We start from the raw sequence: 25,289 nt of genomic DNA on the forward strand, positions 1-25,289 counted from the left end.
GAAGTGTCTCTCCTCCTGCAAGCAAAGGCAGGGTTGCAGGGAGACTTGAGAACCTGCTCCCTTGGGATTCCCAGGCCTTCTAATCCGCCAATATTAGGATTAAGGCCCCTATAATATATGGGGTGTGAAACCTCGGCTAGGCATGAACTCATCCCATTTTCATTAAGGTCTCTTTTGCAGTGGCACCGAGGACCAGCTGCCAGGATGAACAAACACCAGTTGAGTGTCCCTGGTAAATCTCACTCCTCTCCTCCTCCTCCCCCTTTTTTATCCCTCTTTCTTTCCACCCCCACCCCCTTTCTCCCCCTCCCCAAGGCCTGTGGGAATGGGCCCGCGCTCATTCCACAACAAATTGCATTTTCGAGATCTGGAAGCCTTAGGAGGCAGCGATTCCCACGACGGGATGTGAGGTCTGGCCAACAGGTGTTCGGATTTGGCCGAGGGAGATAGGAAAGGAGGCTGGGGAAGGGAGAAAGCTTTGCTGCCAGGAGAACAGGCTGCCCGGGCGCCTCTTGCCTTTTACATGGCGTGGAAGCCGCAGACAATCGAAATGATATCTTTATTGCTAGGTTCATGTCCTGGGCTATAACATATCAATCCCTGTCGGGTTTCCCTCGGATGCACCTGGTATTTCAAACTTGTTCTTTTTGTGTTTTTCTGGGTGCTGAGCTGCAGCTGCCTAAAACAAGCAAAGGGAGAGAGAGGCCCTTACAATGTCTCCAAGACGTGTTGGCATGGTTTGCTTGTCTTTAATGTACCATTAAGCATTGTCTTGACACAATATGGGAACTGTAAAGCATGGCATGTGTTATAATAAAACACATTTTCAATGATGCACTTGCAGTGGGAGCTGAGATGCTAGCAAACAAACAGGCCCAGAGTCTTGCTTCTTTTTTCCCTTTTTTGTCTGCCTTTGCTCAGCCTTCAACGGGCAATTAAACTTAAGACCACTACTTTCCCCCCTCCTTGATCAGCCAATTACATTTTATGTCTCCTAATTTTTCACACAGAAAAAAAAGTCTCCGTGCTGGCCTCTAAAGACATTGATTTTCTTGCTATCACCTGGCGTTCAGACCTTAGTTCCATTTATCAAGAAGGGGAACGTCAGGCGTTGCATAAAGTGACTCTGTTACCATACGGCTCTCACCATCCTGGCCTATTGTTTTCCCTTGTTAATAACTCATTACCAGGATTTAACAAATCCACCATTACATATGTTTTGTGTCTCCATATTTTGATCCGTACGATTAAGCAGATGTTACGATTGAAAATTGAAAAGTCCAAGGCTACTCTAGGCTGAAAGAAAGAGGGCAGACTCAAACAACGAGCTAACAATGAGATTCAGAAGATCTTCAGAAAAACATTTACGACCAATAAACAGACTCCAACCTGCTCCATTTCAACCATTGTGTGCCTGGGGGGAATAATTAAGTTTAATAGGGAATAGGTCTGCGGGGTTTTCAATGCCAAGATCACAGGTGCGGGGTGGCACGCTGAATGATTCGCCTGATTTTTGCCAAGCTCAAGGGCCCTTCTCCGGGACTTGCGAGCAGGGGGAAAACATTGTCATTTCTTTTAATTCGCAGCATTACTTTTAAGGCGAACAAAGGGGCGGGGGGAGGGGGGCGCCTGAGTGGCTGGCGCGGCGAATGAGGCGCGCGCGGCTGCACAAGAGAGCAGCCTCCTCAGCCGAGCGCGCCGCCAGATTGGTGCGCAGGGGCCTCGGTGGGCCTCCTAAAAGCCTCGCTCCTCACCCCCCCGAGCGCCCCCCGGCCCCACTTCGCCCCCAGCAGGAGCCGGGGAGCCTCCGGAGGCCTCCGCCCAGCTCTCTGGCGCTTCACGTTCGTCGCTCGAGGGCCAGGCGCCTTTCTGGGCAGCTTGGCCAAACTTTCCCCAAACTGTGGAGCGAGCGCCTGGGGAGGGTCCCCGGCTGGAGACGCGCATGCGCCCCTCTTCTCCCCTCAGTGCCTGTGGCTCCGGGGGGCCGGCGAGAGGCCCGCTCGCGGCACCCCAGAGAGCAGAGGACCCCCTGCCGCAGAGCCAGCCCCCTTCCTTTTGCCCACGAGGCCCCAGGAGACGGCAAAGAGACCTCCAACAAGAGGTGTCCGCCTGCCCTGGCCTCGTTGCGCATGGAGGTCTCCAAGAGGGACCCCCAGCAAGGCGAGGCGGTCTGAGGCGCGGGCTCGCGAGCAGGAGGCGGCTTGGTGGCTGCGGACACCCTGAGGGGAAGGCGAAGGGGCGAGCGTCGCCTCGGCCCCGCCACCCGCCCTCCAAGCGCCTGTCAGAGGGAGAAGAACCGGGCTCCCCTGACAGGAACTGTGTCGCTGGCGCTCGCTGCCAGCTCCGCGCCCACTCCTGCCTCCAGGCCGCCCGTCTCGCGGGCCAGAGGCGCCCAGGCAAAGGGTGCCTCGTCCCTGACCTCGGCCCGCACCCCGGAGCCCCGTTGGGCTTCTCTGAACCGCCCGGCTCATTCGCTGGTCGCGCCGGCAGCTCCTTTCCCCTCCCCTTGCCGCGCACCTGCTCTGAGGGAACTTGTTGCGCGGAACGCCTGTCCCGCTGCCAGCGAGCTGCTGTCCCGCGCAAAGCTTCCCTGAGGCAGCCTGGGCTTGCCAGCCCCGGGCGAAGGCACACCTCCGCCCGCCTTTTCTGGGGAATGGCCTTTTGGGGAGCCGTTTCCCCCTCTCCTTAAGGCAAGGGGGTTGTTCTTGTCGCCTTTGGCGCAACGGCGCCTTGACGGGCCTCCAGTGCCTAGCGAGGCCTATGCCGAAAGCGTTGCTTTCGAGGAGGGTCAATGGGGACGCGGGAGGGATGCTGCCGGGCCGGGGGAAGAACCCGGAGTCTGTGGGGGCAAGAGGTTGGTCGCGGGAGGCCCTCAAAGCAGCCTCCGTTTCCCATGACTGGAAACCCCGTCAGGACTCCTTCTCTCTCCAAGCTCCTCATTTTGCTCTAGACCGAAGTTGGGAAAGAGAGTGGCCCCACTGGCTGGGCATTACATTCCTTTCCAATTAAAGCGATCGCTTCTGGGGAGCCTGAGCCTTTCTCAGCCCCGACGGAATCTGAAAGGCCCCTGGAGTGTGGCTGAGTGGTTTTCTTTTTTGGAGGTGCAGAAGCGAGGAAGGGAGAAGGGAGTGAAAGGTGATGCCGTTTGTGGCGCTGGAGCGAAGCGAAGAGCCGGGAGTGCAAGGAGCGCGCGGGGGGAAGCGGGAGAGCGCCTGCCCGGGCAGCAGCCTTCGCGATTTGCAGCTCGCGCTTTGGCTAAAGGGCACTTCCGTTAGCAACAGGCCGTTTCCACGTCGGTGCAAAGTTATTTGGGACTTTGTCAAACTTCGCTTTGTGGGAAGGCAGCTCCTTTGGCTAGGCGCTCAATGGGCACCCACCCGAAGCTGAGAAAGCGCCCCCCTTCTTCCTTCCCTCCCAGCGCTTTCAAGAAAAACTTGAATAGTTGTTGTCAAAAGTGGAGAAGGCAAAAAAAGGGGAGTTCCAAAGAAGAAGAAAAAAGCCCCTTGAAAAGTCTTGGAAATGGGTAGATTTTGCAGGTGTGTAGAATGAAGTTAACAACCATGCACAGTGTGGGCTCCCCCAGTGCGGAGAGTGTGACAGGGACAGCTGGCTCCGTTTTCCCTGTGAAATCCCCCCCTTGGTGGACCATACACAACGACAGTGACCTTTCTGCAGGGGGAACCAGAGCCGGCCCTTTGACTGAATTAGTCACAAAGACGTCTTGCTATGACTTTTGTTCCTCGCCAAAGCCAAGAAATATTGCGTTTAATATGAGAAGGATTGTCTCCAGCTTTCTCGTGCTCCTCCAAGAAATATGACCGGTCTGCTTTCAAGAGAACTCGTTTCTCTTCCCTTGAGCGCCTCTCTCGGCTCTTGCTCCCCCCTCGCCCCTTTCCCTCCCCAAGACCTGCGGACGAGGAGGCGCACTTTTTCCAGCGTGCCTCCTCCTTGCAAAGAGGAGCGCTCCGTCTGGGTGTGCAGCGGCGAATTTATCAATCTTTTCATGATCTGACAATACTTGGAAATACATCATTGTCACTGGGGGTGGCTTGATAGATTAGCTGGAGGCGCGGAGCCCTTTTCCAAGGTCAAGTTGAAGATTCTTATTTGCTGTTGCGCTGAAGTTTGTGAGAGCGCCGAACAATGCCAGCCTGTTAACTTGCCTCTTGTTTTGGAGAGGAATCTCATCCTCTTCCCCCCAAAAACCTTTTCTTACTGATGTCTCTTATGGACTGGGGGGGGAGGGAAGAGCGATTAAAAAAAGAAATGCTCCCCTCTCGGTCTCCAGTAAAAGTTTACAACCAGTTAACAGGGGACGTCTGAAATTAAGGAAGATGGAAAGAGGCGAAGGGCGTTCTCTGAGTGTCCCAAGACACTTTCTTCCCTTAAAGCAAGGTGCCAACTTTTTATCTTTCGCTTTGCAGGGCAAGGCACAAGCATCGCCTTCCCTCCTAGGTGCCTGGGGGCGATTTCTTTTTACGAGTTCGGTTCCCAAAAGCTTTGTTAGTGGCAGGACAGCGCTGGATGGCAACTGTTGCCAAAAGCTTCATTTATTTTTTTTACTAGCCTTGAACCTGTTGTCTAACGGACTCTTTGAACTTCTCTTTGCTGGGCTAAACGTTTTCTTTGCCTCTCTTTGCAGACTTCTTCAGCGTTACTGTGGGTTGCGCAGACAGTTCCTTCTCCCTCTCTCCCTCCCTTCTCTCTCTGAGATGATTGATATTTGTTATTCAACCCAACTTTTATTTACCTTGCAAAAAAAAAAATGTTCGGGGGACCCAATGTGATAAATTACAGATATGCAAATCACATTGAATGGTCTTGTAAGTGTGTCTCGCTGGAGCTGAATAAGACCTTGCAAGCCGGTCTGTGCGCACTCAGGACCCCAGGGAGCTGATCAAAGCACCCATTCTCTTTCATCCCCAGTATTCTCCTCCAAACTATTTCGATACAATATGTTTCCATGATGCCCTTAATAGGCTAGGGACACAGAACTCATTACAACCTAGCTAGTTCTGCCGACCCCTTTGTTCGGAGGCAGAAAGTTAAAGAGGAGAAAAAGGAGTGGGGAAGGGGGGAAGGAAAGAGAAGCTCTGCCAGTTGCCAGCTTTCTGAAATGCTAAAGCATGCGTCATTTTTCACTGGGTCTCGTCTTGATATCCTCAAAAGAGAATCTATGAAACCGGCTTGGCCTTTTCTGGCATTAATTACACTGCTGTCCAGGCGACCTGTTTTTCCTATTATATGCATTTCTCAGCAGGGTTTTTTCTTTTTGCAAGACTTTTTTTTTGCAGCTGCCAGTTAAATTATGAATGCATTTTTATCGGTATGGGAAAAATAAGAGTGAATGTTGCCTATTCTCATTGTGCACTCTTCAATTTTAAGGAGTTTTGTGGTGGTGGTTCCATATTTAGGGGAAATGGAAATATGTGATCCAGTTTAACAATCTATATTTTGGTGTGTGGTTTTTAACAAGGAAGGATCCAGCTTCATTTTATAGTTCATTTCTCAGAGTGATTTGTTTTTAGTGTAGGTTAGCTGGATGCAACATATTGATTTCTCTAACCAAGTACCAGCGAAACTCAAAAGCCTTGCTAAAAGCCTACAGCAAAGGGATCGCGTGGGTGAGCGGCTGCGTCCATCTGTAGACTCTCACACTTTGGGTGCAGTTTCCAAGACTTCTCATGAGGAAATGGGCTAAGTAGGGATGCCTTGAAAGTAAGGTCAAGTGTATACATGACTCCAGGGGATTACTTGCACATGTGGAACAGCCGTCACAAAAAGTCAACACGCCTTAGAGATAGCTCTTATCAGCTGACACCACTTCAAACGCAATGCTTTCCAACAGAGGGCGTTCACGCAAATACCCACATTGATCCATACGGTGCTGAGGGACGTGTACATGCATGTGTGAATCAGCCCCTACGCTTAGTTAAAGTCGGTGGGACTTATCAAAGGACGAGGTTTTATCTTAGAAGGACGCGGTTATGCACGCCCTAAGTACAATTCAAGGCTTCGGACTCTTGATGTTATCAGTCCTCACTATCGCATGCAAGCCCTATCCACATTTTACAACTGAGGAAGACGACGGAGAAAGAGTGACCTGCCCTAGGCAGCAAACGAGCTGAGGTTTGCGTTCATTTCCGCGTCCAACCCTCTAGCTATCCATTTCTCAGACTGTAACCCATTTGGTCTGGGTCCGTCCCCCCCCCCCCTTGGAATAACATTAGGCAAAGTTGCTTATTTGGGCAGCTTTTGCTGCTGGTGTCTCTGAAAGCAAAACCCCACCAGCTCTATTTCTCGGGTAGGTACTGCGACTAGAGCGTTTGTTTTCTGGGGTTGATTGGTTGGTGGAAAAATGGCTGGCAGCCAGTTCTGGGAAAGATTCCAGCCCTGACTCCGATTAACCCTCTCTGGTGAAACTCTGCTGGAAACCAACTCACCAGCCATTGCCATTAATCTACTTACTAATTAAGCCAATTCATTTCTAAAGGAGGGAAAAAATTCCTTTCTTTGGCCCAAGTGATGGGAGGAAATTTGAAAGAAGCGCCAAACTGTGTAACTGTAATTCAGCCAAGGGACTGCTAAAACAAGCTTGTTGATATATAGCAGGAGGCTGAAACCAAGTTTCTAGGGCAACAATCCTTTGGAAGCGCCTGTGGCACACACAGCAAAAGGAGCTGATGCCTGAAGAATGGCAAGGGCTGCTGCAGAGGGGCCATTGTGTGGGTCGGACGTGGGGGAGAAGCACTTCCCTCCCCACCAAACCACAAGGGAGTCTCCAATCAATTCACCACCATCCAGGCTCAGGGTTCATTATTAGGGGGTCCTCAGTGGAGGACTTGGCACTTGGAGTTCCAACAATCCAAAAAGGTGAAAATTGTTAACATTGTGCAACTGGATTTGAATGTAGATGGTTGAGGTCAGCGGTGGTCAAATGGGCCCTCTCGATCCCTCTGATTGGGCTCTTGGGATTATCCCTGCACCACGTCCCTTTCCCCAAGCCACATCCATCACCATCCCTGTTGTAGGCCTTTTACCTGGCTGGAACGAGTCCTTAAACCCTCACGATGCCTCTTTTAATGTGAGTGGAATGTCACCTACCAGGCAAAGTAAGCATCACATTCATTGTTCTAACCACCTTTACCTGTGGCTGTACCCACTGTTTGGCTCTCAAAAGGTTGGCTTAAGGGATGGAGGAAGTCACTTCTTAAAAGAGCGCAGTACCTCCCGTATCACCTGGTGGTTCTTGTTGGCATTCCGTTTGGGTGTGGTTGGTTGTGCTTGAGGGGCAGTAAAAGCTCCTTACCCACCTGAACTGTGGGATGTGATCCATGAGAGACAGTCAAGTACAACGTTCCTTGTAATGCTAGAGAAGACATGCGAGGGAATGTTTGGTCCAGCCAGTCGAAACTTCCTGTTCCTCCTGGCTGGAACATCCTTCCTTTTGCATGTAATAGGAGGTGGGTGTGTCCAGGCAAAAAAAGGACGAGTCACGCAGCACACCTTTTTGATTTCCTTCTTCCTTTGACCAGCTTTTAGGACTGCTCTGCTAGCTCTCAGCTAGCAGAAGCACTGGGATTATTCCCCCATATGGGGTAGATTTGCATGTACATATTTGTAACTAAGTGTCTTCAGAAATCCAACTGTGAACTGATGTGAGTAAACTCCTTTTATTGACTTTGAATAAGATTGTGGAGTCTTTATTCTTTTAAGAGGGATTTAAGGGAACTTAACAGGAACGTACAATTCAATCAGAGACAGACTGAACTGTACAATAGTACACAGGCCTGCAACCAGCTGTCTGCTGTGCATGCAAAAAGGGGGATGTAACTCTGCTAAGTAAAGGAACTTGCTAGCGCAAGTTAGGAAGCATATTAATAAACAATATATCCTTTCCTGCCACCTTGAACATTCCCACATGAACCTCACAGGCTCAAGGTAAATATATTTGCATTAGGGAGAAGATTCCTGGCTACGTAAGCCTTGTTGCAACTTGAGTGAAGATAAAATGGCATCTGTATGTTATTATTTCAAAATAAAGTAAAAACAAAACAAAACCAGACATGCTTTCAGCATTTGCTAAAGCAATGTACAAGGCTAAAAACAGTAAGAGGTATTAGGAAGAAATAAGGATGGTAGCTTCCCGGCTGGCCACATGGAATTCCTGGTACCTCCAGGTTGAGCTGGGAAAGGCTTCTACCTAAGTCCCCGGAGAACTGCTGCCAGTCAGTGTGTGGGTAATGTGATAGAAAGACTAATGGTCTGGTTCAGAGTCTATGTAAAGTAGTTTCCCATGTTTGCAATAATTAAAGAAACCTTTGATTCTGAACAGGCTGCCATTAAAAGGTTACCAACATTACTATAAGATTTTAACTATAGTGGACGCTCGGGTTGCGAACGTGATCCGTGCGGGAGGCACGTTCGCAACCCGCAGCACCGAATCTGCACACGCACATTCTAATATGATTGCAGAATGATGATATGGGATTTGGTTTTACTCCTTGCCAAAACTGGATTTGCAGCCTTCAGGCTGAATATAAGGACCAACTTCTAGTTACATTTTAACTGAAAGCAGTTGCAGTGTAATGTAAAGGCTCAGAAAGATGTGCCTTAAGTTAACTCTTTATTTAAGGCTGTTTGTTCTTTAAGGCAGAAAAAAGTAACCCTAAGCCAACTCTCTGGACAAACTTGCACACAAAGTGTGTGCAGTAGAAACTATTCAGCTTGGCAGGTCTCCATTACTCAGGAGAGATGGTTTCCTGTGCACCCCATGGGATTGGTAGGAGAACTGAAAGCATTCACTGGACAGGGCAGCTGAGCAGGACATCCTCTGCATGTTACCAGATGTTGAGGGGGACTCTTGCTTTCTCTCTTGCCTTTTCTTCCCACAGGTGGCTCTTACCCCAGCTATCAGCGTATAGATGAACGGGGTGAAGGCAATTGATCAAACTCTTCCTCATCCGCGGACTCTGAAGCTGAGAAGAGGAAGAGAGAGAACACAGATAGCTTGAAACTGCACCTTGGAATTCAATGCAGCGCTGTATTCCATACAGGTCAATTTGGAGGGGGTTATAAACAGCTATTTTCCACTGTCGGAAGACTATGATAAAAACAGCATTTGGCATATTGCCTTCCCACCGCTTTGTTCATTGGACTGATGAGCCCTTCTAAACCAAATCAGTCTGCTGCAGAAAGGATTGCTGCACCCTGAAGGGTAAGGCTTGCAAGCCACTGCATCACCTACCTGGAGGTAAGCACCACTGAGGAAAGCAGGGCTTGTTTCTGAATAGACACGTGTAGGATTACACTGCATATAAGTTTTAGTGTGGACCAGAGTCTACATCAGATTCAAGGAGAGGATGCTACTTCATGCATCTGTTGATGTGGGCTCTGGAGCACGTCCCACATTTGATAAAGTCTACACAACCTTCTGCCACCACAACAAATTGTGGGATGTAATCCACTAGGAGCAGTCAAATACAACATTCCTTGTTTTGCTAGAGTGGACATGCAAGGGAATGTTTGGTCCAGCCAGTTGAAACTTCCTGTTCTTCTTGGCCTGGAGCATCCTTCCTTGCATGTGACTAGTAGGTGGGCACGACCTTTCCAGACCTGGTAAAAGGCCAAGTCATGCTGCTACCTTCTTCTCTTTTCGACCTTCCTGTTCGTCCTGCCTGTTTCCTGCATCACCTGGACTGTACTGCTGGCCAGTGGCGTAGCGTGGGGGGTGCCAGGGGTGCCGACCGCACCGGGCGCAACATCTGGGGGGGCGCGAGTCCAGAGGGAAGGGACAAGTTCCTTCCTCCGCCGGGCTCCCCGCTGCCACCGCCAGCCTTGCGCCCTAGCGCGCGCGCCCCCGCCGTCGCTGTGGCTGCGCTCCGCTCACTGCTCGCAGGAGGAGCAGCCGCTGCAGCAGCGCCGCCGCCGCCACCGACGCCTGGCCGGGCACGGGCAGCCTCTGCACCCTGCCGCCGCCGCCATCCCCTCAGCCCAGCCACAGGCGGCGGCTGCTTCTGCCTCCATCCTCCGGGCAAGCAGCGTTGTTTGCGCGGCAACTCGCAGGTTAGGGGTTGGGGGGGGGGCGCAAATTACTTGCCTTGCCCCGGGTTAGGGGGCGCAAATTACTTGCGTTGCCCCGGGTGCTGACAACTCACGCTACGCCGCTGCTGCTGGCTGCCACAGCAGTTCCCCTGATCATCTTCCATATGGGGTAAACCTGTTTGTACATGTTTGTAACTTTAAGCCTTAAGCCTGCCTTCAGGGATCACACTGTGCTCTGCCTGATCGTGAGTAAAACTCCTTTTTGCTACTTATTAATAAGTAGACTGTGGTATCTTTATTCTTTTAGGAGGGATTCAAAAGGGGTCTTACAGGAATATTAAAACATACCTCAATCTGGACAAGCCAGATTGAATTGCTTATTGTCTTAAGAAAATTACACGAGTTTGCAACCAGTTTTCTTTTGTGTAAGAAAGGGAATGCACTCCGCTAAGTGAAGAAACTTGCTAGCGCAAGTTAGGAAGGATAGTAATAAACAATATATCCTCTCCTGCCACCCAGAAGTGGAGCATATGCCTGCGCTGCCCAGGGTGGCTGCCCAGGGTGTGCTCCCGAGGGGGGCATGGCACAGAGGGTGCCCTCCCAGGCGTGGGGTAGCCGCTCCGGTGTCTGGAGTGGTGCATGCGCCCTGCAGCCAGGGACAGAGCAAGCCGCTCATGGGGGAGGAGCAAGCCACCCATGGCAGACACTTGGCGCACTGCCCGCCTGCGATTCCCAAGCCTCCCCCAAGCTGTCAAAACGAAGGGGGAAGGGGGGAATGCCACTGGCAAAGTGGCGCAGCTCCCCCTTACCCCAACAGCTCAGGGTAGGCTTGGGCAGGCGGAGGGGTTGCACAAATGTCACTCCCCTCAGTGAGGGCACCCAGGGCGACCCGCCCCCCTTCCTATGCCCCTGTTGCCACCCTCAACAATCCCACACAAATCTATTAGCTTTTAGTGTGCCACAAAACACTATTTTTAAAAAACAACAACAGTAGCACCTACTACATAGACCAGGGGTGCTGTGGGCAACACTGGCCTTTGTTCCTCTTTCCTTCCCCCTCTCCTCTGATGCCTTCTTGCATCTCTGCCTCCCAAAGGCTTGCACAGCTGTTTGTTGCAGCAACACTGGCTATAAGCTCTGCAGGCGAATGGTGCCTCTGGGGCTGGTCAGGGGGTGCTGGTTGCAGCCTCAGCAAGCAAGCAAGCGAGGGAGCCCAGCCAGCCTGCCCGCCAGCCCTTGCTGTTGGGAATGGACAGACAAGTCCCAGGCCCCTTTGGGTCAGTGTGAGGAGGCACCTGTCTTTGGGGCGGCAGGGGCGGGAGGAAGAGTAGTTCAGAGACCAGGGGCGGCAGCAGCAGCTGCCCAGAGGACTCCCAAGGGGAGAAGAGAGGAGGCCGAGGGAACACTCCACAAGGGAAAGAGGCTGCCAGCTCATAACTGGGCTCCTGAGCCCCACAGGGGTGCCGCAGAAAGAGTGTAGTTGGTCAAGGGAGCCATGGACTCAAAAAGGTTGAAAACCTCTGACAATAGACCGTCAAAGCAATACACGCACTACCAGATGCTCCCCCACCTGCCACCAGACAGGACATCACCTGCTCATGAGCTAAGACCAGGAAGATTTCATGAGGGGTTTAATATACCCCAACCCCAACTCTATACTACCTGCCGTGTTTAAGCCAGCGCCACGAGGAGACCTGGTAGAACATCAGAGAGATTTCAGGTCCTTCTCCTGAATATTTTGTTGGTATTTTTCTCTTATCTCATTTTGATTGTGCTTCAAGTTCATTTAAAAACACACAAAACAGGCTGGAATCAATGGGCCATCAAAATGGTATATTATTTTGATGGTGTGGAGATGCTCCATTGGCTTTTAAAGGGGCAAGACTCCCTTGCATGAACACATCCATAGGATTGGGCTGCACACCTCTAACTGCTCGCTTGCAGTTTCCAGGTGGCTAGCCACTTTAGCCTCTTGAGGCAAAAACAATAAAGGGTTGCGTTAAGTGCTAGTGGTACTTGTGCACCGTCCCGACATCACCTTCCCTCCTGCTGTCAGATCGGAGGGCAGCAGCATGCATGCTTTAAATGTCGTGATGGTTTTGCGGCTCCCAGGTTTTTTTTCTTCGGAAACGGGTCCAAGTGGCTCTTTTTGTCTTAAAGGTTGCAGACCCCTGGAACCCAGTATAAGGCAGCTTCCAATGGAATACAGATAATTCAGGGCTAATAGACACCACATAATGAAAGGCTACTATCCTATGCAGACCTGAAGACAGACCCTGAAACACACTATCTTTAAAGCTGCAATTCTATACACACTTACCTGGGAGTAAGTCCCAGTGAAGTCTGTAGGGCTTACTTCTGAGTAGACATGTATAGGATTGTGCTAACTGTCAACCTAAGCACTAAACACACATGGAAACACATTCTGTTTTAAGCAAGGGGGACTTGCATACAAGGAATTAATTTGTGATGGGAGTGGAAGTGAGGGTTGTTTCACCTGTTCGCACAGGGGAGGGGATTTTGAAAAGTTGTCCTTAAAGTGGAGACAGGTGGAGCTGATTTTTCAAGAGGCACAGCCTGTTGTACAATGTGGTAAAATCAGGGTGGTTATATTTTCCTGGCAGAGCCTTTGCCTCGATGAGATTTGTGCAAAAGGCAGAAGTTCAATGGGTGCAGCCTTTCCCGTCATGCTGAGATAAAGTTACACTTGTTGAACTTCTGTCACGATGCAGCTGTTCAGAGTAGAGAAAAAGGAAAAAAGAAAGGTGGCAACTCTATTGTGGATCCAGCTGAAAATTCTCAGGCAGAGGGGAACACTGTAGAAAAGGAGCCAATGCTGTCCTTTCACGTGCCGCATTAATTTACATGTTAGCTTTTATTCCAGCTGCTGTGGAAACCTCTCATTGTTCACCCACATGTTGCTGCTTGTGTGGAAAGTGACGTCTTGAGGCTTAGCAGTTAATCAGGTGACGTCACCTATGCACCAGTTAATGAAATACTGCTGTCCTACTTTGAACCTTCCAGAGTTTGGGAAGCAGGTGCCTACGGTGCCTCCGAGGGAATCCCTATAAATAACCAGCCTCAGTCTCTGCTGGGAGGTGAAACAAGTAAGCCTCTCATTCTAGGGCAGGGAAAGGGCAGAAGTTAGCTGTAGCCAACCCATCTGAAACTTGCCTACTTCTGGCACATCTGTAATGTGAGCTCTCCATTCTGGTTCAGGAAAATAATGCAGAATTTATAATGTGTGTGTGCGTGCGCGCAATTAAAATATGTATGTATTAAGATAACCTATCTTTTCCAAATAGGGAATAAACCACATGGATATTCTGTGTAATGTACACACACTCACACTCACACACAGAGGCAGCCTAAAATGGGATTCCAAACTATTTCAACTGCTGTGCCTCCAGTTATAAATGAAACACTGGTCACAACAATTTGTTCCAGTGCAACAAATGACTTTTTACAAATTGCCTGAATATCTTGAAAAGCTTTTTACAAAAAAAGGAGGGTTGGGAAGAGTATTATTATTATAGTATTATTATTATTATTTATTATTAAATTTATATACCTTTCATCACCCATAGATCTCAGAGTATGGGGACTGAATAAAGAGAAAATATCAATCTAGATGCTGTTGTAACACACACACATACACCAAATGTATTTAAACAATGTAGGAAGATATGATCATCGTGTCATGCTGGAGAAATCAGCACCACATGCTATTATCATAAAGAAGGCAGCAATAAAAAAGGAAGTTTGCATGAAACTCTAGTTTCCAGATACTTGATGCCAAAATTAAATACAGAATAAGAACAAGAGGAGTAAGAGTTAATACAATGGGGGGGGGGAGCCTGTTTCTTCGCTTCAAGCCTCTCTTGAGTTTTTCATAGTAAAAATTGGATGCAAATATCCTAAAAAGACTAATGACATTTCACAGGTAATGCAATTTAGAAAGAAACACTTCCATGTTTTCTTTTCCAACAATGTGCATTTTTGTAAACTGCTATAAATTGCAATTCAAAAGCACTGATCTCGCCATCCCCAATCATTTTTTATACTGATCAAATGAATGCAGATACTCCCCTTTGGGAGGGGCGACATGACATTTCACTTGGCAGTTCTAAACAGGTCACGGACCTTTCACAGACCCTAAGGCAGTGGGAGGGAGCGCTTTAGGAAACCGTGTAACCAAATCAAACCAATGGTTACCCCCTTTCAATACCATTGGAATGGTTTGCACAATGCTTATTCACATAGCAGCAGAGGAACTGAAAGGATGGTCATCCAATGGAAATGTCTTTTCCTTTGTTTGAACTTAACAGAGCTCCCAAAAAAATCCTAGAAAACAATTATATTTGGGAACAGCAAAACCCGAGGCAAACTCAGTGCATATCTGCAGAGCCAGTACATTAGAGACCGAGGCGTGCTTAGATGTTTAAAAGTAGCTATGCTGGCAATATGGAATTGTATGTGGACATTTATTGGAGATGTTGCTTTGTTTGAAGCCATAGGCACAAAGACACAACATGGCTGCCCTGGAGATGACCTATTGCTTTCAAGTTGCTTGAACACATCAGAATTTCCATTGTTAAGGTTGATTAATTGAAACTGATAAGTTACCATGAATAAAGATTGTTTTTCTGTTTAATGTGGTGGGCCTGATTTGGTAAATGCTTCATTCATGTAGCCTTGCAGCGCAGCATATGGGCAAGATTCATTCAGTATCGCAAACATACACAATTTATTATGCTTGTATGGTCACAGCCAAAAGGCTTTTCTAGTTTAATGTCAAAGTCTGAATGAAAAATTCCATTTAAAGAGTCACTAGTAATGTTATGTGTGAGGGTTTTGGGGGGTTGGGTTTTTTTTGGTCATTCAGCCTGGCTTTTATCTCTCAGCAAATTCAAATCGCTGTAAATATATATATAGATAGAAAAAAAGTTAAAGAGATATGCAGAGGAGAGAGCCAAAGGGACATTGGATGTTTTTTTTCCAGACCAAAGAAACAATTTATCTGAAATGTTTGTAGACACCTATGACAAAGGCACATGTTGTGGTCTGGAGTCACCCTGTGTCACACTCTGCTGATAAAGTTATCACTATAATGTTTCAATAAGATACTGTCACTGCAGCTCCAGGATCTGACATTCCTGTGCTGGAATAAAGAGATCAGTTTATGTAATAAATAAGCTCTTTTCAGAAAGAAAAACCAGAAGCCAAAGCTTTATCAGTCTTTCAGTCTCGACGGTACTGGCATGTTCAGAGTGACACGTGCCCTTCTCCAAGTTCCACTACTTTCATTAGAGCCTTTAGCAAGTAAATGATGTTTGATTTTGATTTTATTTTTACTAGGCAATTGGTTACAGTATTGAATGAAAAAATAATAATTAAGCAGCCTTATTAGTAATCACTGTTCTTAGGTGTTCAGAAAACTTTGACAAATATTTAAGGATATATTTTGACACAGATTAAATAGAGAAAATTGTTCTCTCCGTTTCCTGTTTTTAAAGCATATGTGGAGCTGATATTGTTGGTGAACAGAAACACGGACAAATGGATTAGGAGGTAGGAGCTGCTGGGGAAAGGAGGAATTTAAGAGTACACATCCACTGCTCAGATTCTATCCCTGCTAGAATCACTCCACAATCAGAGTTGTTAGGGTGGCTGTGCAACTTTGATACACCCCTCCCCCAAATACAGAGGTGGCTGGTGCCCATTGGGACTGCGAGGGGGGGGGGAGAGATAAGGAGGCCAAAAGTAGGTGGAGCAAGCGCCAATCACAGGTGGAGCCAACTAATTTCAGGTTTGTTCCCATCCTCCTCTCTGCTGGAGGACAATACTGCAAGGACAATACTGAGACTAAAGAAGAGGAAGCTGGCAGCCAAGGGTACCTCCTGGACTGGATGCCATTAAGAAGACAGACAGGTGGGAGCTGGCAGACTGACCAGTCTCTACTGCCTACATATCCGGTCCATTTATGTCAATGAGCTTAACACAAACTAATGACTGAAAATTCAGACGGAAAGGATGTTAGACAGCAAGTTATATACATGATGTTGCTCCTATAAGCAATAGAAAAGGAGAAGTGGAACTGCAACATGATGTTGCAGGGGGGGGGGAGTCGTTCCTGTGCACAGTTTCCCAGAATGCTTCATTCCATTCTTCTACCCTATGCAGTTTTTTTTGTTTTCCCGCCAACAGGCAATTGGCATTATGAGCATGCTCTGCCTGAATTGGGCTGTTGACCCCCCCCCCCCACATATTGACTTCCCCCAAAAGATTTGTGGGCGGTTTAAATATATAATTCTGCAAATATTGGAGTTCCCCAAGCCCACTCATACTTCCTGCTTATGTGTGGCTAGTTGCCATTTTGACAGCAAAAGGATAGCGCTTGGAGAATTGAGCCAATGCGTTTGTGCATATGTAGATAGAGGCATGATATGTCACCATGCAGAATGAGTCGGATCATTCTGTCTCACTCCAACCTTCCGCCACACTCCAGTGTGATCAAGAAACAGAGCACAGAGTTGGAACTATTCAGATAGGAGTTGGCTTGAATTTTTGGGGGGTTACATTCAATTCTATGGAACACAAACATTGCTAATCAACTTCTGTTTGATGCAGTGTTGGCCTGACAGCTTACAGATTTCTTTCTGGCCAAATACTATTTTTGGTGTCCCATATAATAAGTATACCTTGTACTTCCACAGATCGAACTGGTTGAGTAGGCAGCTAAGTTCAGCTTTACAAGTGCCATTTAATACCTGTTCCACATTTGCTAGGAGTCACCCTTTCAGTGTGGCAGCAGCTATGCTTTGGAATGCCTTGTCTATTACGATTAGGCTGCCACCCTCACTTTTTTTAAAGATGCCTGCTAAATACTCATTTACCTCAGACAGGCTATATGGACGTATACTTCAGTTATGCACACTTGGTTCTAACATTTTCTAACTTTAACTTTGTTTTATTGATTATTGTTTCATATTGTTTTATGTATACATCTTAGGTTTTTTTAATTAAGCAGTTTATACATCTTTCTAAATAGATAAAAATAATTGTTCTTATGGATATCATCAAAACTTTAAGTGATAGCCTAATTTTGGTTAAATCATATATTTCACCTCCTTCAAGCTAGCAGTGTTGCATTTCTCCTCTTAATGACACCTGCTGAAAACATTCCTTTGAGAAGATCAGTTGGGAATCCATGGGAATGATTTAATAGTTTTAAGTTTTATACTTCAAAGGGGCTACAAGAATGACTGAGATATGGATTTCAAATTTATTAGAAACTCCTTGTCATTCCCTTCACTGTGACTGTCTGTTAAGAGTGACCTTCCTCTTAACCCCTTCTTCTTGCGCTGACAAAGTAATTTGAAATAGAAACAAACAGTGTAATCTATCAGGAAAAAAACTGGAGTTGCTTCTGTGCATCAGATATTTCTGTTTGAGCTCTCTCCTACTGACAAGCCACGGAAAGAGTCGCTGTTCCTCAGTGGTTTTATCTTAGGGGTTCGTGTCTTTCTTGCTCATTAAGACTGTCTCTAAAGATTACAGTGCAAATAGTGCCTCTCTACCAGACTGTGAGAAAAGTCTCCTTGAGTACATAAAACAAAACTGAGGTTTCTATCACACAATGAAGAGCTCAGATGCTATCCCATTTTTAACACTGCTCAATTGCATAAAGGCCCAGGAAGGAAGAAAAGGAGCAAAGTCTGCAATCCTGTGTACACATTTATTTGGGAGAGAGCACACTGAACACAGAAGCTTACTCCCAGGTAAGTATATTGGTCAGGGATAGATAATGTGGCATCCTTCAGATGGTGTTGGACTATAAATCCCGTCTTCCCTGACCACCGGCCATGCTGGCTGGGGCTGATGAGAATGGCAGTCCCGCAACGTGTGGAAGGCACTACAATGGCTACCCTGACACAGGCCACAGTTCAGGGGTAGAGCACAAGCTGGAGGTCTCAGGTTCAATTCCAGCAGCTTGTGGTATGAAATGCCTTCAGCCTGAGGACACCAAAGAGCCATTGCCAGTAAGTAGACAACACTTGGGCAGATGGACAAATAATATGGCCTGATGTAAGATAGTTTCCTATATTCCTAATGAGATTTGCTTGCAAGTAAAGGCAGTTGTTTGCATCCATCTGCCTCAAGAGACAATGGAGTGTGCCTAGAGGGGGTGAACTCAAACTGCTGTGTTAGCAGCACCAAAGTGACCTCCCCTGGGTGCAAGACTGGGCAGTGTGTATGGAGGTCCTGGGCTGTCCAGATGACAAGACCCTCCTCTTAACCCCGTTGATGTGGTCCAAGGGAAAGCAGAGCAATACATTTGGTACTGGCTTGGCTGCGGGAGCTGCTGAAAGGAGACATTCAAGGCACTGCCTAAGCATCTTAGGGACTCCACTCTAGATTTCTATAGGGTTTACTCCTTGGCCTTTTCTTCTTCCGAAGAAATCCTGCAAGGCAGGAAGTTTCCTTTTTCTAGATGCGCTACCTTCCCAGGTCGATGAGCCCCGAATGTCCCTCACTTCCCTTGACAGCACATGCAGAAACTGCCTGCTTGACCGTTGGACCCACTACAGTGGTACCTCGGGTTACATACGCTCCGCTAACCCAGAAATAGTACCTTGGGTTAAGAACTTTGCTTCAGGGTGAGAACAGAAATCGTGCTCCGGCGGCGCGGCAGCAGTGGGAGGCCCCATTAGCTAAAGTGGTGCTTCAAGTTAAGAACAGTTTCAGGTTAAGAACAGACCTCTGGAATGAATTAAGTACTTAACCCGAGGTACCACTGTATTAGTCTTATCTGTTCAATATGCGGGAGCCTGTCTTTACATGCAGGGGAAGTCCCTAACTCACTGAGGGTTTGAGACCCCCCTGGTTTAGCAGGCCAGTCCAAGTCATTCCCAGGGTTTGGCTGCTGTTGGATGCTGACAGCTTCTAGGAGCCACAGGTTAGAGCTGAGTTCAGGGTGGAGACCAAAGGTGGGCAAAGTACCCCAGAAGGAGCACAAACGTCCCTCACCAGAGCTATTACCCCACCTGTAACACCCCAGTAAAGGAAATGTGCTTCTTAACGCCAGTTGCTGGAAGCAGCAAGGGAGGAAGAGTGCTATTGTGTTCGGTTCTGGCTTGAAACATCCTGTAGGCATCTGGTTAGCCACTGTAAGACCAGGATGCTGGACGAAATGGGCCACAAGCTCTTCCTATGTTTATAGAATCTCGCTTTTAGCTTGTCGCCTGCCAATGGGAACGCAACCTGTGTGATGGGACCTCCCAGCTGTTAGCTCAGCGGTTGGGAACCTTTGGTCCTCTACTTGTTGCTGAACTACTTCTGGAATAAAATTAAACTGAACTCTTCTGACTCAGTCTCTGGTGCCTACTTATTGTCTGAATCTTATCTTCTGACTTTGTTTCCATATCTTTTCCAACACTTTCTTTTAGTCTTATGCAGGTCTACTCAGAAGCAAGCTGCACAGATCTCGGCGGTGCTTACTCCCACATAGATGTGGATGGTAGCTTTGTTATATATATTTTAACATGTTCTGGCATGGTTATGATACTAGCTTTCGCACACAGCCTTCTGTACTATTTTGAAAGGGCAGGATAAAAGTTTTAAACGAATAAAGCTTATTGGTTCCATTGTTTATATAATTTTGGACACATTCTCCCCAACTATAATCCAGTTTTAATAGCAAGAGAGAAGACAGAAAAAATGTAATGTTTAACTGAAGATAAACAGTTTCTGCAACGTATAATTATGTCATTACTTACCAGCTTCAAAAGCGCTGGGAATTTTAATCAGAACTGGGATTTTCTCAATATCCATGCCTTCTTCATCTTCATTTGAACCTGAATCTGCCTGAGAACCTATCTTGGGCTGAACATGGAATATTTATTTTTAAAGTCACTCAAAAGCCATTGTAAAGTTAAATTAAAGGAACCTTTTAATTAAACTGCATCTTTTGGTTGACCAGGATGGTAACTAACATACAGTGGTGCCTCGCAAGACGAAAATAATTCGTTCTGCGAGTCTTTTCGTCTTGCGATGTTTTTCGTCTTGCGAAGCACGGTCCGTCGCAACTGCGCCTCTTCAAGCGGCTTTAAGAAAAAAGCGTAAGACATTTTCGTCTTGCGAAGCAAGCCCATAGGGAAATTCGTCTAGCGAAGCAACGCAAAACCGAAAAACCCTTTCGTCTAGCGAGTTTTTCGTCTTGCGAGGCATTCGTCTTGCGGGGCACCACTGTAAATCTAAACATTTTAATCATCATGAAATATGTCAGTTATGAATAATATGAATTGCGATACCATTCTTTACACAAAAATACTTTTCTCGCACACAGGAACATTCTGAGAAATCTCACGCTAGAAAGACCCAGACTTAGCTTACACTATAAAGGCAGTGACTCCTCCTAAATTGCAGAAATTTTTAATAAAATAATGAGTTTGGTATCAGCAATTTTATAAATTTTATAATTTTATATGATACCTCTCCTCTGCATCCAAACCCCGCCCCCGGCGCTTTTAATTTTCATGGAGTCTTTTTCTCTTGGGTGTCCTCTTTTTTGCTCTTCAAAATATGGCAACCCTAGCTTCAACTGAATTTTCATACATACTGGCATTCTCCATTTCAGTGTTAACTAAACAACTATACTTAACATGCCCCCCATACATTTAAAGCACCCTGTCACCTTGATAATCCTGGGAACTATCATTTACCCTTCAGTTCCCAGCACCTTTAAGAAACTAGTTTCCAGGATTCTTGTGTGTGTGTGTGTGTGTGTGTGTGTGTGTGTGTGTGTGTGTGTGTGCTTTAAATGCACTTTAAATATATGGTGTATATCAGGCTTCCTCAACCTCGGCCCTCCAGATGTTTTGAGACTACAATTTCCATCACCCCGACCACTGGTCCTGCTAGCTAGGGATCATGGGAGTTGTAGGCCAAAAACATCTGGAGGGCCAAGGTTGAGGAAGCCTGGTATATATGCAGCCCTAGTTGGACTAATGATGTGATTCAGTAACAACATATTTTGTTCACATAAAAAAGGACAGTGTGTGTTCATTTGTGTGTGCCTGCAGGCATCTATCAATGCTTATGATGCACACAAACTGTCCAAAGGAACCAGCAGTTTTGTTCACCATCTTATATATACACAACTAATAAAATTATAAATATAAATTATCTTTCAAGTTATGAGCCCAAGTTCAGAATCCTCTCCTGGATCAGGAGCTCTGTGGGCAAAGGGGGATTGTGTACAGGCTGCTGCCAAAGCCGTATCACCTTTGAGAGGGCCTGTTTACCTGTTTGGAATGTGTGGGCAGGTGTGAGGAGAAGTACACTGAAGCGAAGCAACATATATTATAGACACACATCAAACTACTTACCAGAGGAGCATACTGCATATATAAGCTGCTCGTAAATGAAGCCAATTTGCCTGTAGGGTGCTGGATGTGCAGAGGAGGAGCTGTCTGGAAGGAGCATAGGAGACAGGGTAAGCGTTTCTGTTATTTATAAACCATGGCCAGTGCTGTTCACAGTACTTTCAATGTTATGGTTTGCCAACCCAGTTCAGAAATCATGGTTTCATGAGCACTTATGGCTCTGGCCCTACCCACGACTGGCATCTGATTCCCCACCCTGCCCAGATCACCCCCAAGTAAATGCAGTCCTTAACAGAAAAATATATATATCCCTCACCCCTGCCAACACCTGAGGTTTGAAAGAGGGGATTCCCTCCATTAACCGTGTTTTTTTTAAACAAGTTCCTTACAGGGCAGCAGGAGAGGCCTCAGCCAACCATCAACTTAATTTCCCAGAGACATCTAAACACGTGAATTAGCATATGCAAATTTTATGCAAAATTTCTGCCCACGCCCCAAGTTTTTAAGTATGGTACCTAAAAAGTGTCTGCCCTTAGTGGCTGCTTATCTGAACGTACCTTATCAGCCAGCGAAGGGCGTCTAAATTTTGCTGATTGACGCAATGATTGTCTAAGAAACATCTCGTCCTTAATGGCATGTAAGCTAGAAGATAAATTGGAATGTTTAAATTGTATTTTTTAAATTAAAGGCAGTTTCAAAAAACCCAAACAAAATCAAACAAAAAACAAAAACCCAAACATTTATTTTCAAACAAGGATAAAGCTGGGACCCAAAGAGCTACAGAAGCCTCTATGTACTCAATGGGAGTTTTGACTCCCTTTAACCAGCAGATGCTTCCTAGTGCCAGTTATGCAATATGGATCATGTACAACAGATTTTTTCATTATCTTCTTGTGGAAGCTTCATTTATATGAATTAAGGTTATACAGTGGTACCTCGGTTTAAGAACAGTCCTGTTTACGAACGATTCGGTTTATGAATTCTGCAAAACCGGAAGTAGTGTCCCAGTTTGCAAACTTTACCTCAGTCTATGAATGGAATCTGAAAGGTGGAAGGGTACTGGCAGCAGGGAAAGTGCGCCTTGGTTTAATAACGGACTTCCGGAATGGATTAAGTTCGTAAACCGAGGTACCACTGTATATGGCTAGTTGCACCAATATCCACTTAACAGTTTCTCTCTCGCACCTATAAGTATTAGCAGCAGAAGTTCAGATCCAGACCTAATGGGATTTAGATTAAATCATAACTAATTTCCCATCAATTTCAGTGGGACTAGATTCAATTAACATAGTTCTGGATCCAATCCAAAATATATATTTATGTTAACTGTATGATCCAGACATATGCAAAAGTATGTTTCCACTGAAATCAATGGATCTGAGAAATGTTTAACTGTGGGTAGAGAGTGCCCACAATTGTTTGCATAGGATCAAAGTATTGTAGTTAGAAGGGAGCTGAAGGCTCACCTAGACCAACCCCCTACAATGTGGGAATGATGGCTAAAGAATCTCTGACAGATGGCCATCCAATCTCTCTTTAAGGAACTCCAGTGAAGGAGAGCCAACCACCTTCCAAGGGGATCTGTTCCACTGTCACACAGCTCTTCCTGTCAGAAAGCTCTTTCTAACCTTCACTCGGAATCTCCTTTCTTGTAATTTGAAACCATTGGTTCAGGTCCTTCCCTTTGGAGCAGCAGAAAACAAGCTTGCTCCATCTTCCATGTGGCAGCCCTTCAGTTTTGAAGATGGCTGTCCTATCACCTCTCGGTCTTCTCTTCTCCAGGCTTAAATGCCCAGCTCCCTCAACTGTTCCTCATAAGGCTTGGTTTCCAGACCTTTTATCATCTTGAATGTAATAATACCTTTTCTTTAGAATTTCGAACTTCATTTCCCAAGATTGACTCGATTTACTTAACTCCTGTTCAAGTCTAAACAGAGAGGCAAAAATAGCATTGGTATGTTTTGTAAGCGTGGAAGTTAACAAATCTTATAATATATGTGACAAATCCTTGTGTACACAGCAAATTCTTGTGCATATACCTCTTTACGCGCAGCTTGGCATCTCGTTCAGATTTTCTGAGCCTCTTTATCTCTTCTTGTAAGGCTTTTTTCTCCTCTTCCTGTACAAGTGTATTACAAAAGAGAGCCATGCATTGATTGCCACTGTATACTAAACACACACATACACACACAATAATAGTTGGCCACTGCTATTAATTTTCAATCCATCCATCAATGACTTAAATCTCAATTTTTCTATAGCGATATATTCTAAAATATCTTGCAATGACAAATATACTATAAATTTTGGAAAGTGGTTTGTCTGCCTGTCAGTCCATCTCTTCTCTATAGGGTCAGCCACCTCTCGAGATATCATCGCCAAACTTAGCATGAGGGTTCCTCTGCAGAGGGAGAAAAATGCCCTGTCTAGAGGAAGCACTTAGAATCTATACTGCTTTATCCGGCCAACTTGGGAGAGCCCTACTTGCAAAGGATCAGTAGTTGCAGGGAGTCCGCTTGCAAAGGAACAATCGGAAACTCACTTTAAGTTCTTGGTTGTTCCTGTGGGATGGGTGGGCATGGCTTGTGGGGAAGGGCATCACATGTCAAACTGGGACTTGGGCCAGACCAAATTAGGCCCGCAGACCAAATTTTCCCAAGTAGCAAAATAGCAGGGAATCTTTTGTAAAGATTTGACATCATCATCTTCTGGAGTCTCCATAAAAACTGACTGGACATAGGATTGCAACCCCTGAGCAAAGGGCTAGAATGGGCACAACCAGTATGTCTTGGTCTATCTGTCCTGAAACCCGAAGAAGGAAAGCACGGGCAGTAAAAATCTCAGCAAAGGCATGCTTGTATTCTTGAGGAAGCACCCAGATGTGGTGCTCTTCTTAAGGATGGTAGTGAGATGAGGTGTGTGGGTTACACCGGTTGTTTTGGACACACAACTGATGAAAAATATCAGGTGAGGATGCAGGTTACCTTCTGCTGGAAGTGTCATTTAAAAAATAAACCACGACTCTCACCTTTATATGGCCTGGTGTCTATTCCCCCAAGTTATGTTAGATCAGAGTAATAAAGCAATACCTTATCACCAAGACCTACCAACAATTCTGCTTCTTTTGCGGCAGCTTGTCTGGCCTCTTTGGTGGAGGTGGCAGCGGCAACGGCAGCAAAGACAGCAGCAGCTTTTACTTTCCCTTTCAGTCCTTTCCTTCCCTTCTTTACTAGCTTTTCTTCTTGCACTGAGGGCACCTGTGAAAAAATAACAGCGATAAACAAACCTGAGTTATTGTTGCGCACTTTAGACACCACACTTGGAGATTTTCAAGGAACACCTTGTCTCAGAGGGATCCCCCTCCCCACTGAGATCCATTGTCTTCCTGCTCTGCAAACAGGGAGTATGACAGGTAGACATGAGCAGCAGGGCCTTTTCCATGGCGTTGTTCAGAATCAGGATGCCCTCCCAAGGGAAGCCCAGCTGGCCTTGTCTGACTTGACATGTATAGGGTTGTGCTGAAAGCTACTGGAGAATACAGAACACATCTATTTGTATTTTGTTTTGGTATTGCATTATATTTTACACCACTTAATATACAGAATCTCTAAGCAGTTTACATAAAAAAAATTCTAATGTATGCAAGCACACAAAGACAAATACAGAAATTTATCAATAAAGCAACAAATAGCATTTATATGGACATTGCCTTAAAGTTTTAACAACATGCATCAAACACGCAACTTGAAATTGTCAAGGAAATATTGAACTGCATGAGGTATATGAGCTATTTATTTACACATAGCAGCTTGTTTCTCATTTGTCAAGATCCTTAGGCTAACCTTTTTTGGACAGCGG

The 25,289-nt window shown here is 46.3% G+C and overlaps 1 protein-coding gene and 1 long non-coding RNA gene across 2 annotated transcripts in view; both read right to left on the reverse strand.

The window, feature by feature from the left end:
- Positions 1 to 541: 541 nt before the first annotated feature.
- Positions 542 to 7,469, reverse strand: LOC309515461. Its single transcript, XR_014212492.1, has 2 exons — positions 7,314 to 7,469; positions 542 to 679 (listed from the first exon to the last, which is right to left on the reverse strand). It is a non-coding gene; the product is annotated as an uncharacterized lncRNA (long non-coding RNA).
- Positions 7,470 to 8,613: 1,144 nt separating this feature from the next.
- The window catches only part of LOC309515644 (uncharacterized protein C10orf67 homolog, mitochondrial), a 47,833-nt gene continuing 31,157 nt past the window's right edge, over positions 8,614 to 25,289 (reverse strand). Inside the window, exons 10-16 of the mRNA XM_082193640.1 lie at positions 24,535 to 24,688; positions 23,471 to 23,546; positions 23,293 to 23,358; positions 21,989 to 22,073; positions 21,435 to 21,518; positions 19,824 to 19,929; positions 8,614 to 8,978 (exon numbers count right to left, since the gene is read on the reverse strand). Of these exons, the coding sequence (XP_082049766.1) occupies positions 8,914 to 8,978; positions 19,824 to 19,929; positions 21,435 to 21,518; positions 21,989 to 22,073; positions 23,293 to 23,358; positions 23,471 to 23,546; positions 24,535 to 24,688 (636 nt within the window). The 3' untranslated portion in view covers positions 8,614 to 8,913. The remainder of the gene's footprint in view (positions 8,979 to 19,823; positions 19,930 to 21,434; positions 21,519 to 21,988; positions 22,074 to 23,292; positions 23,359 to 23,470; positions 23,547 to 24,534; positions 24,689 to 25,289) is intronic.

Source organism: Podarcis vaucheri (genome assembly GCF_965113315.1).
Source record: "Podarcis vaucheri genome assembly, chromosome: 12".
Classification (NCBI taxonomy): Eukaryota; Metazoa; Chordata; class Lepidosauria; order Squamata; family Lacertidae; genus Podarcis; species Podarcis vaucheri.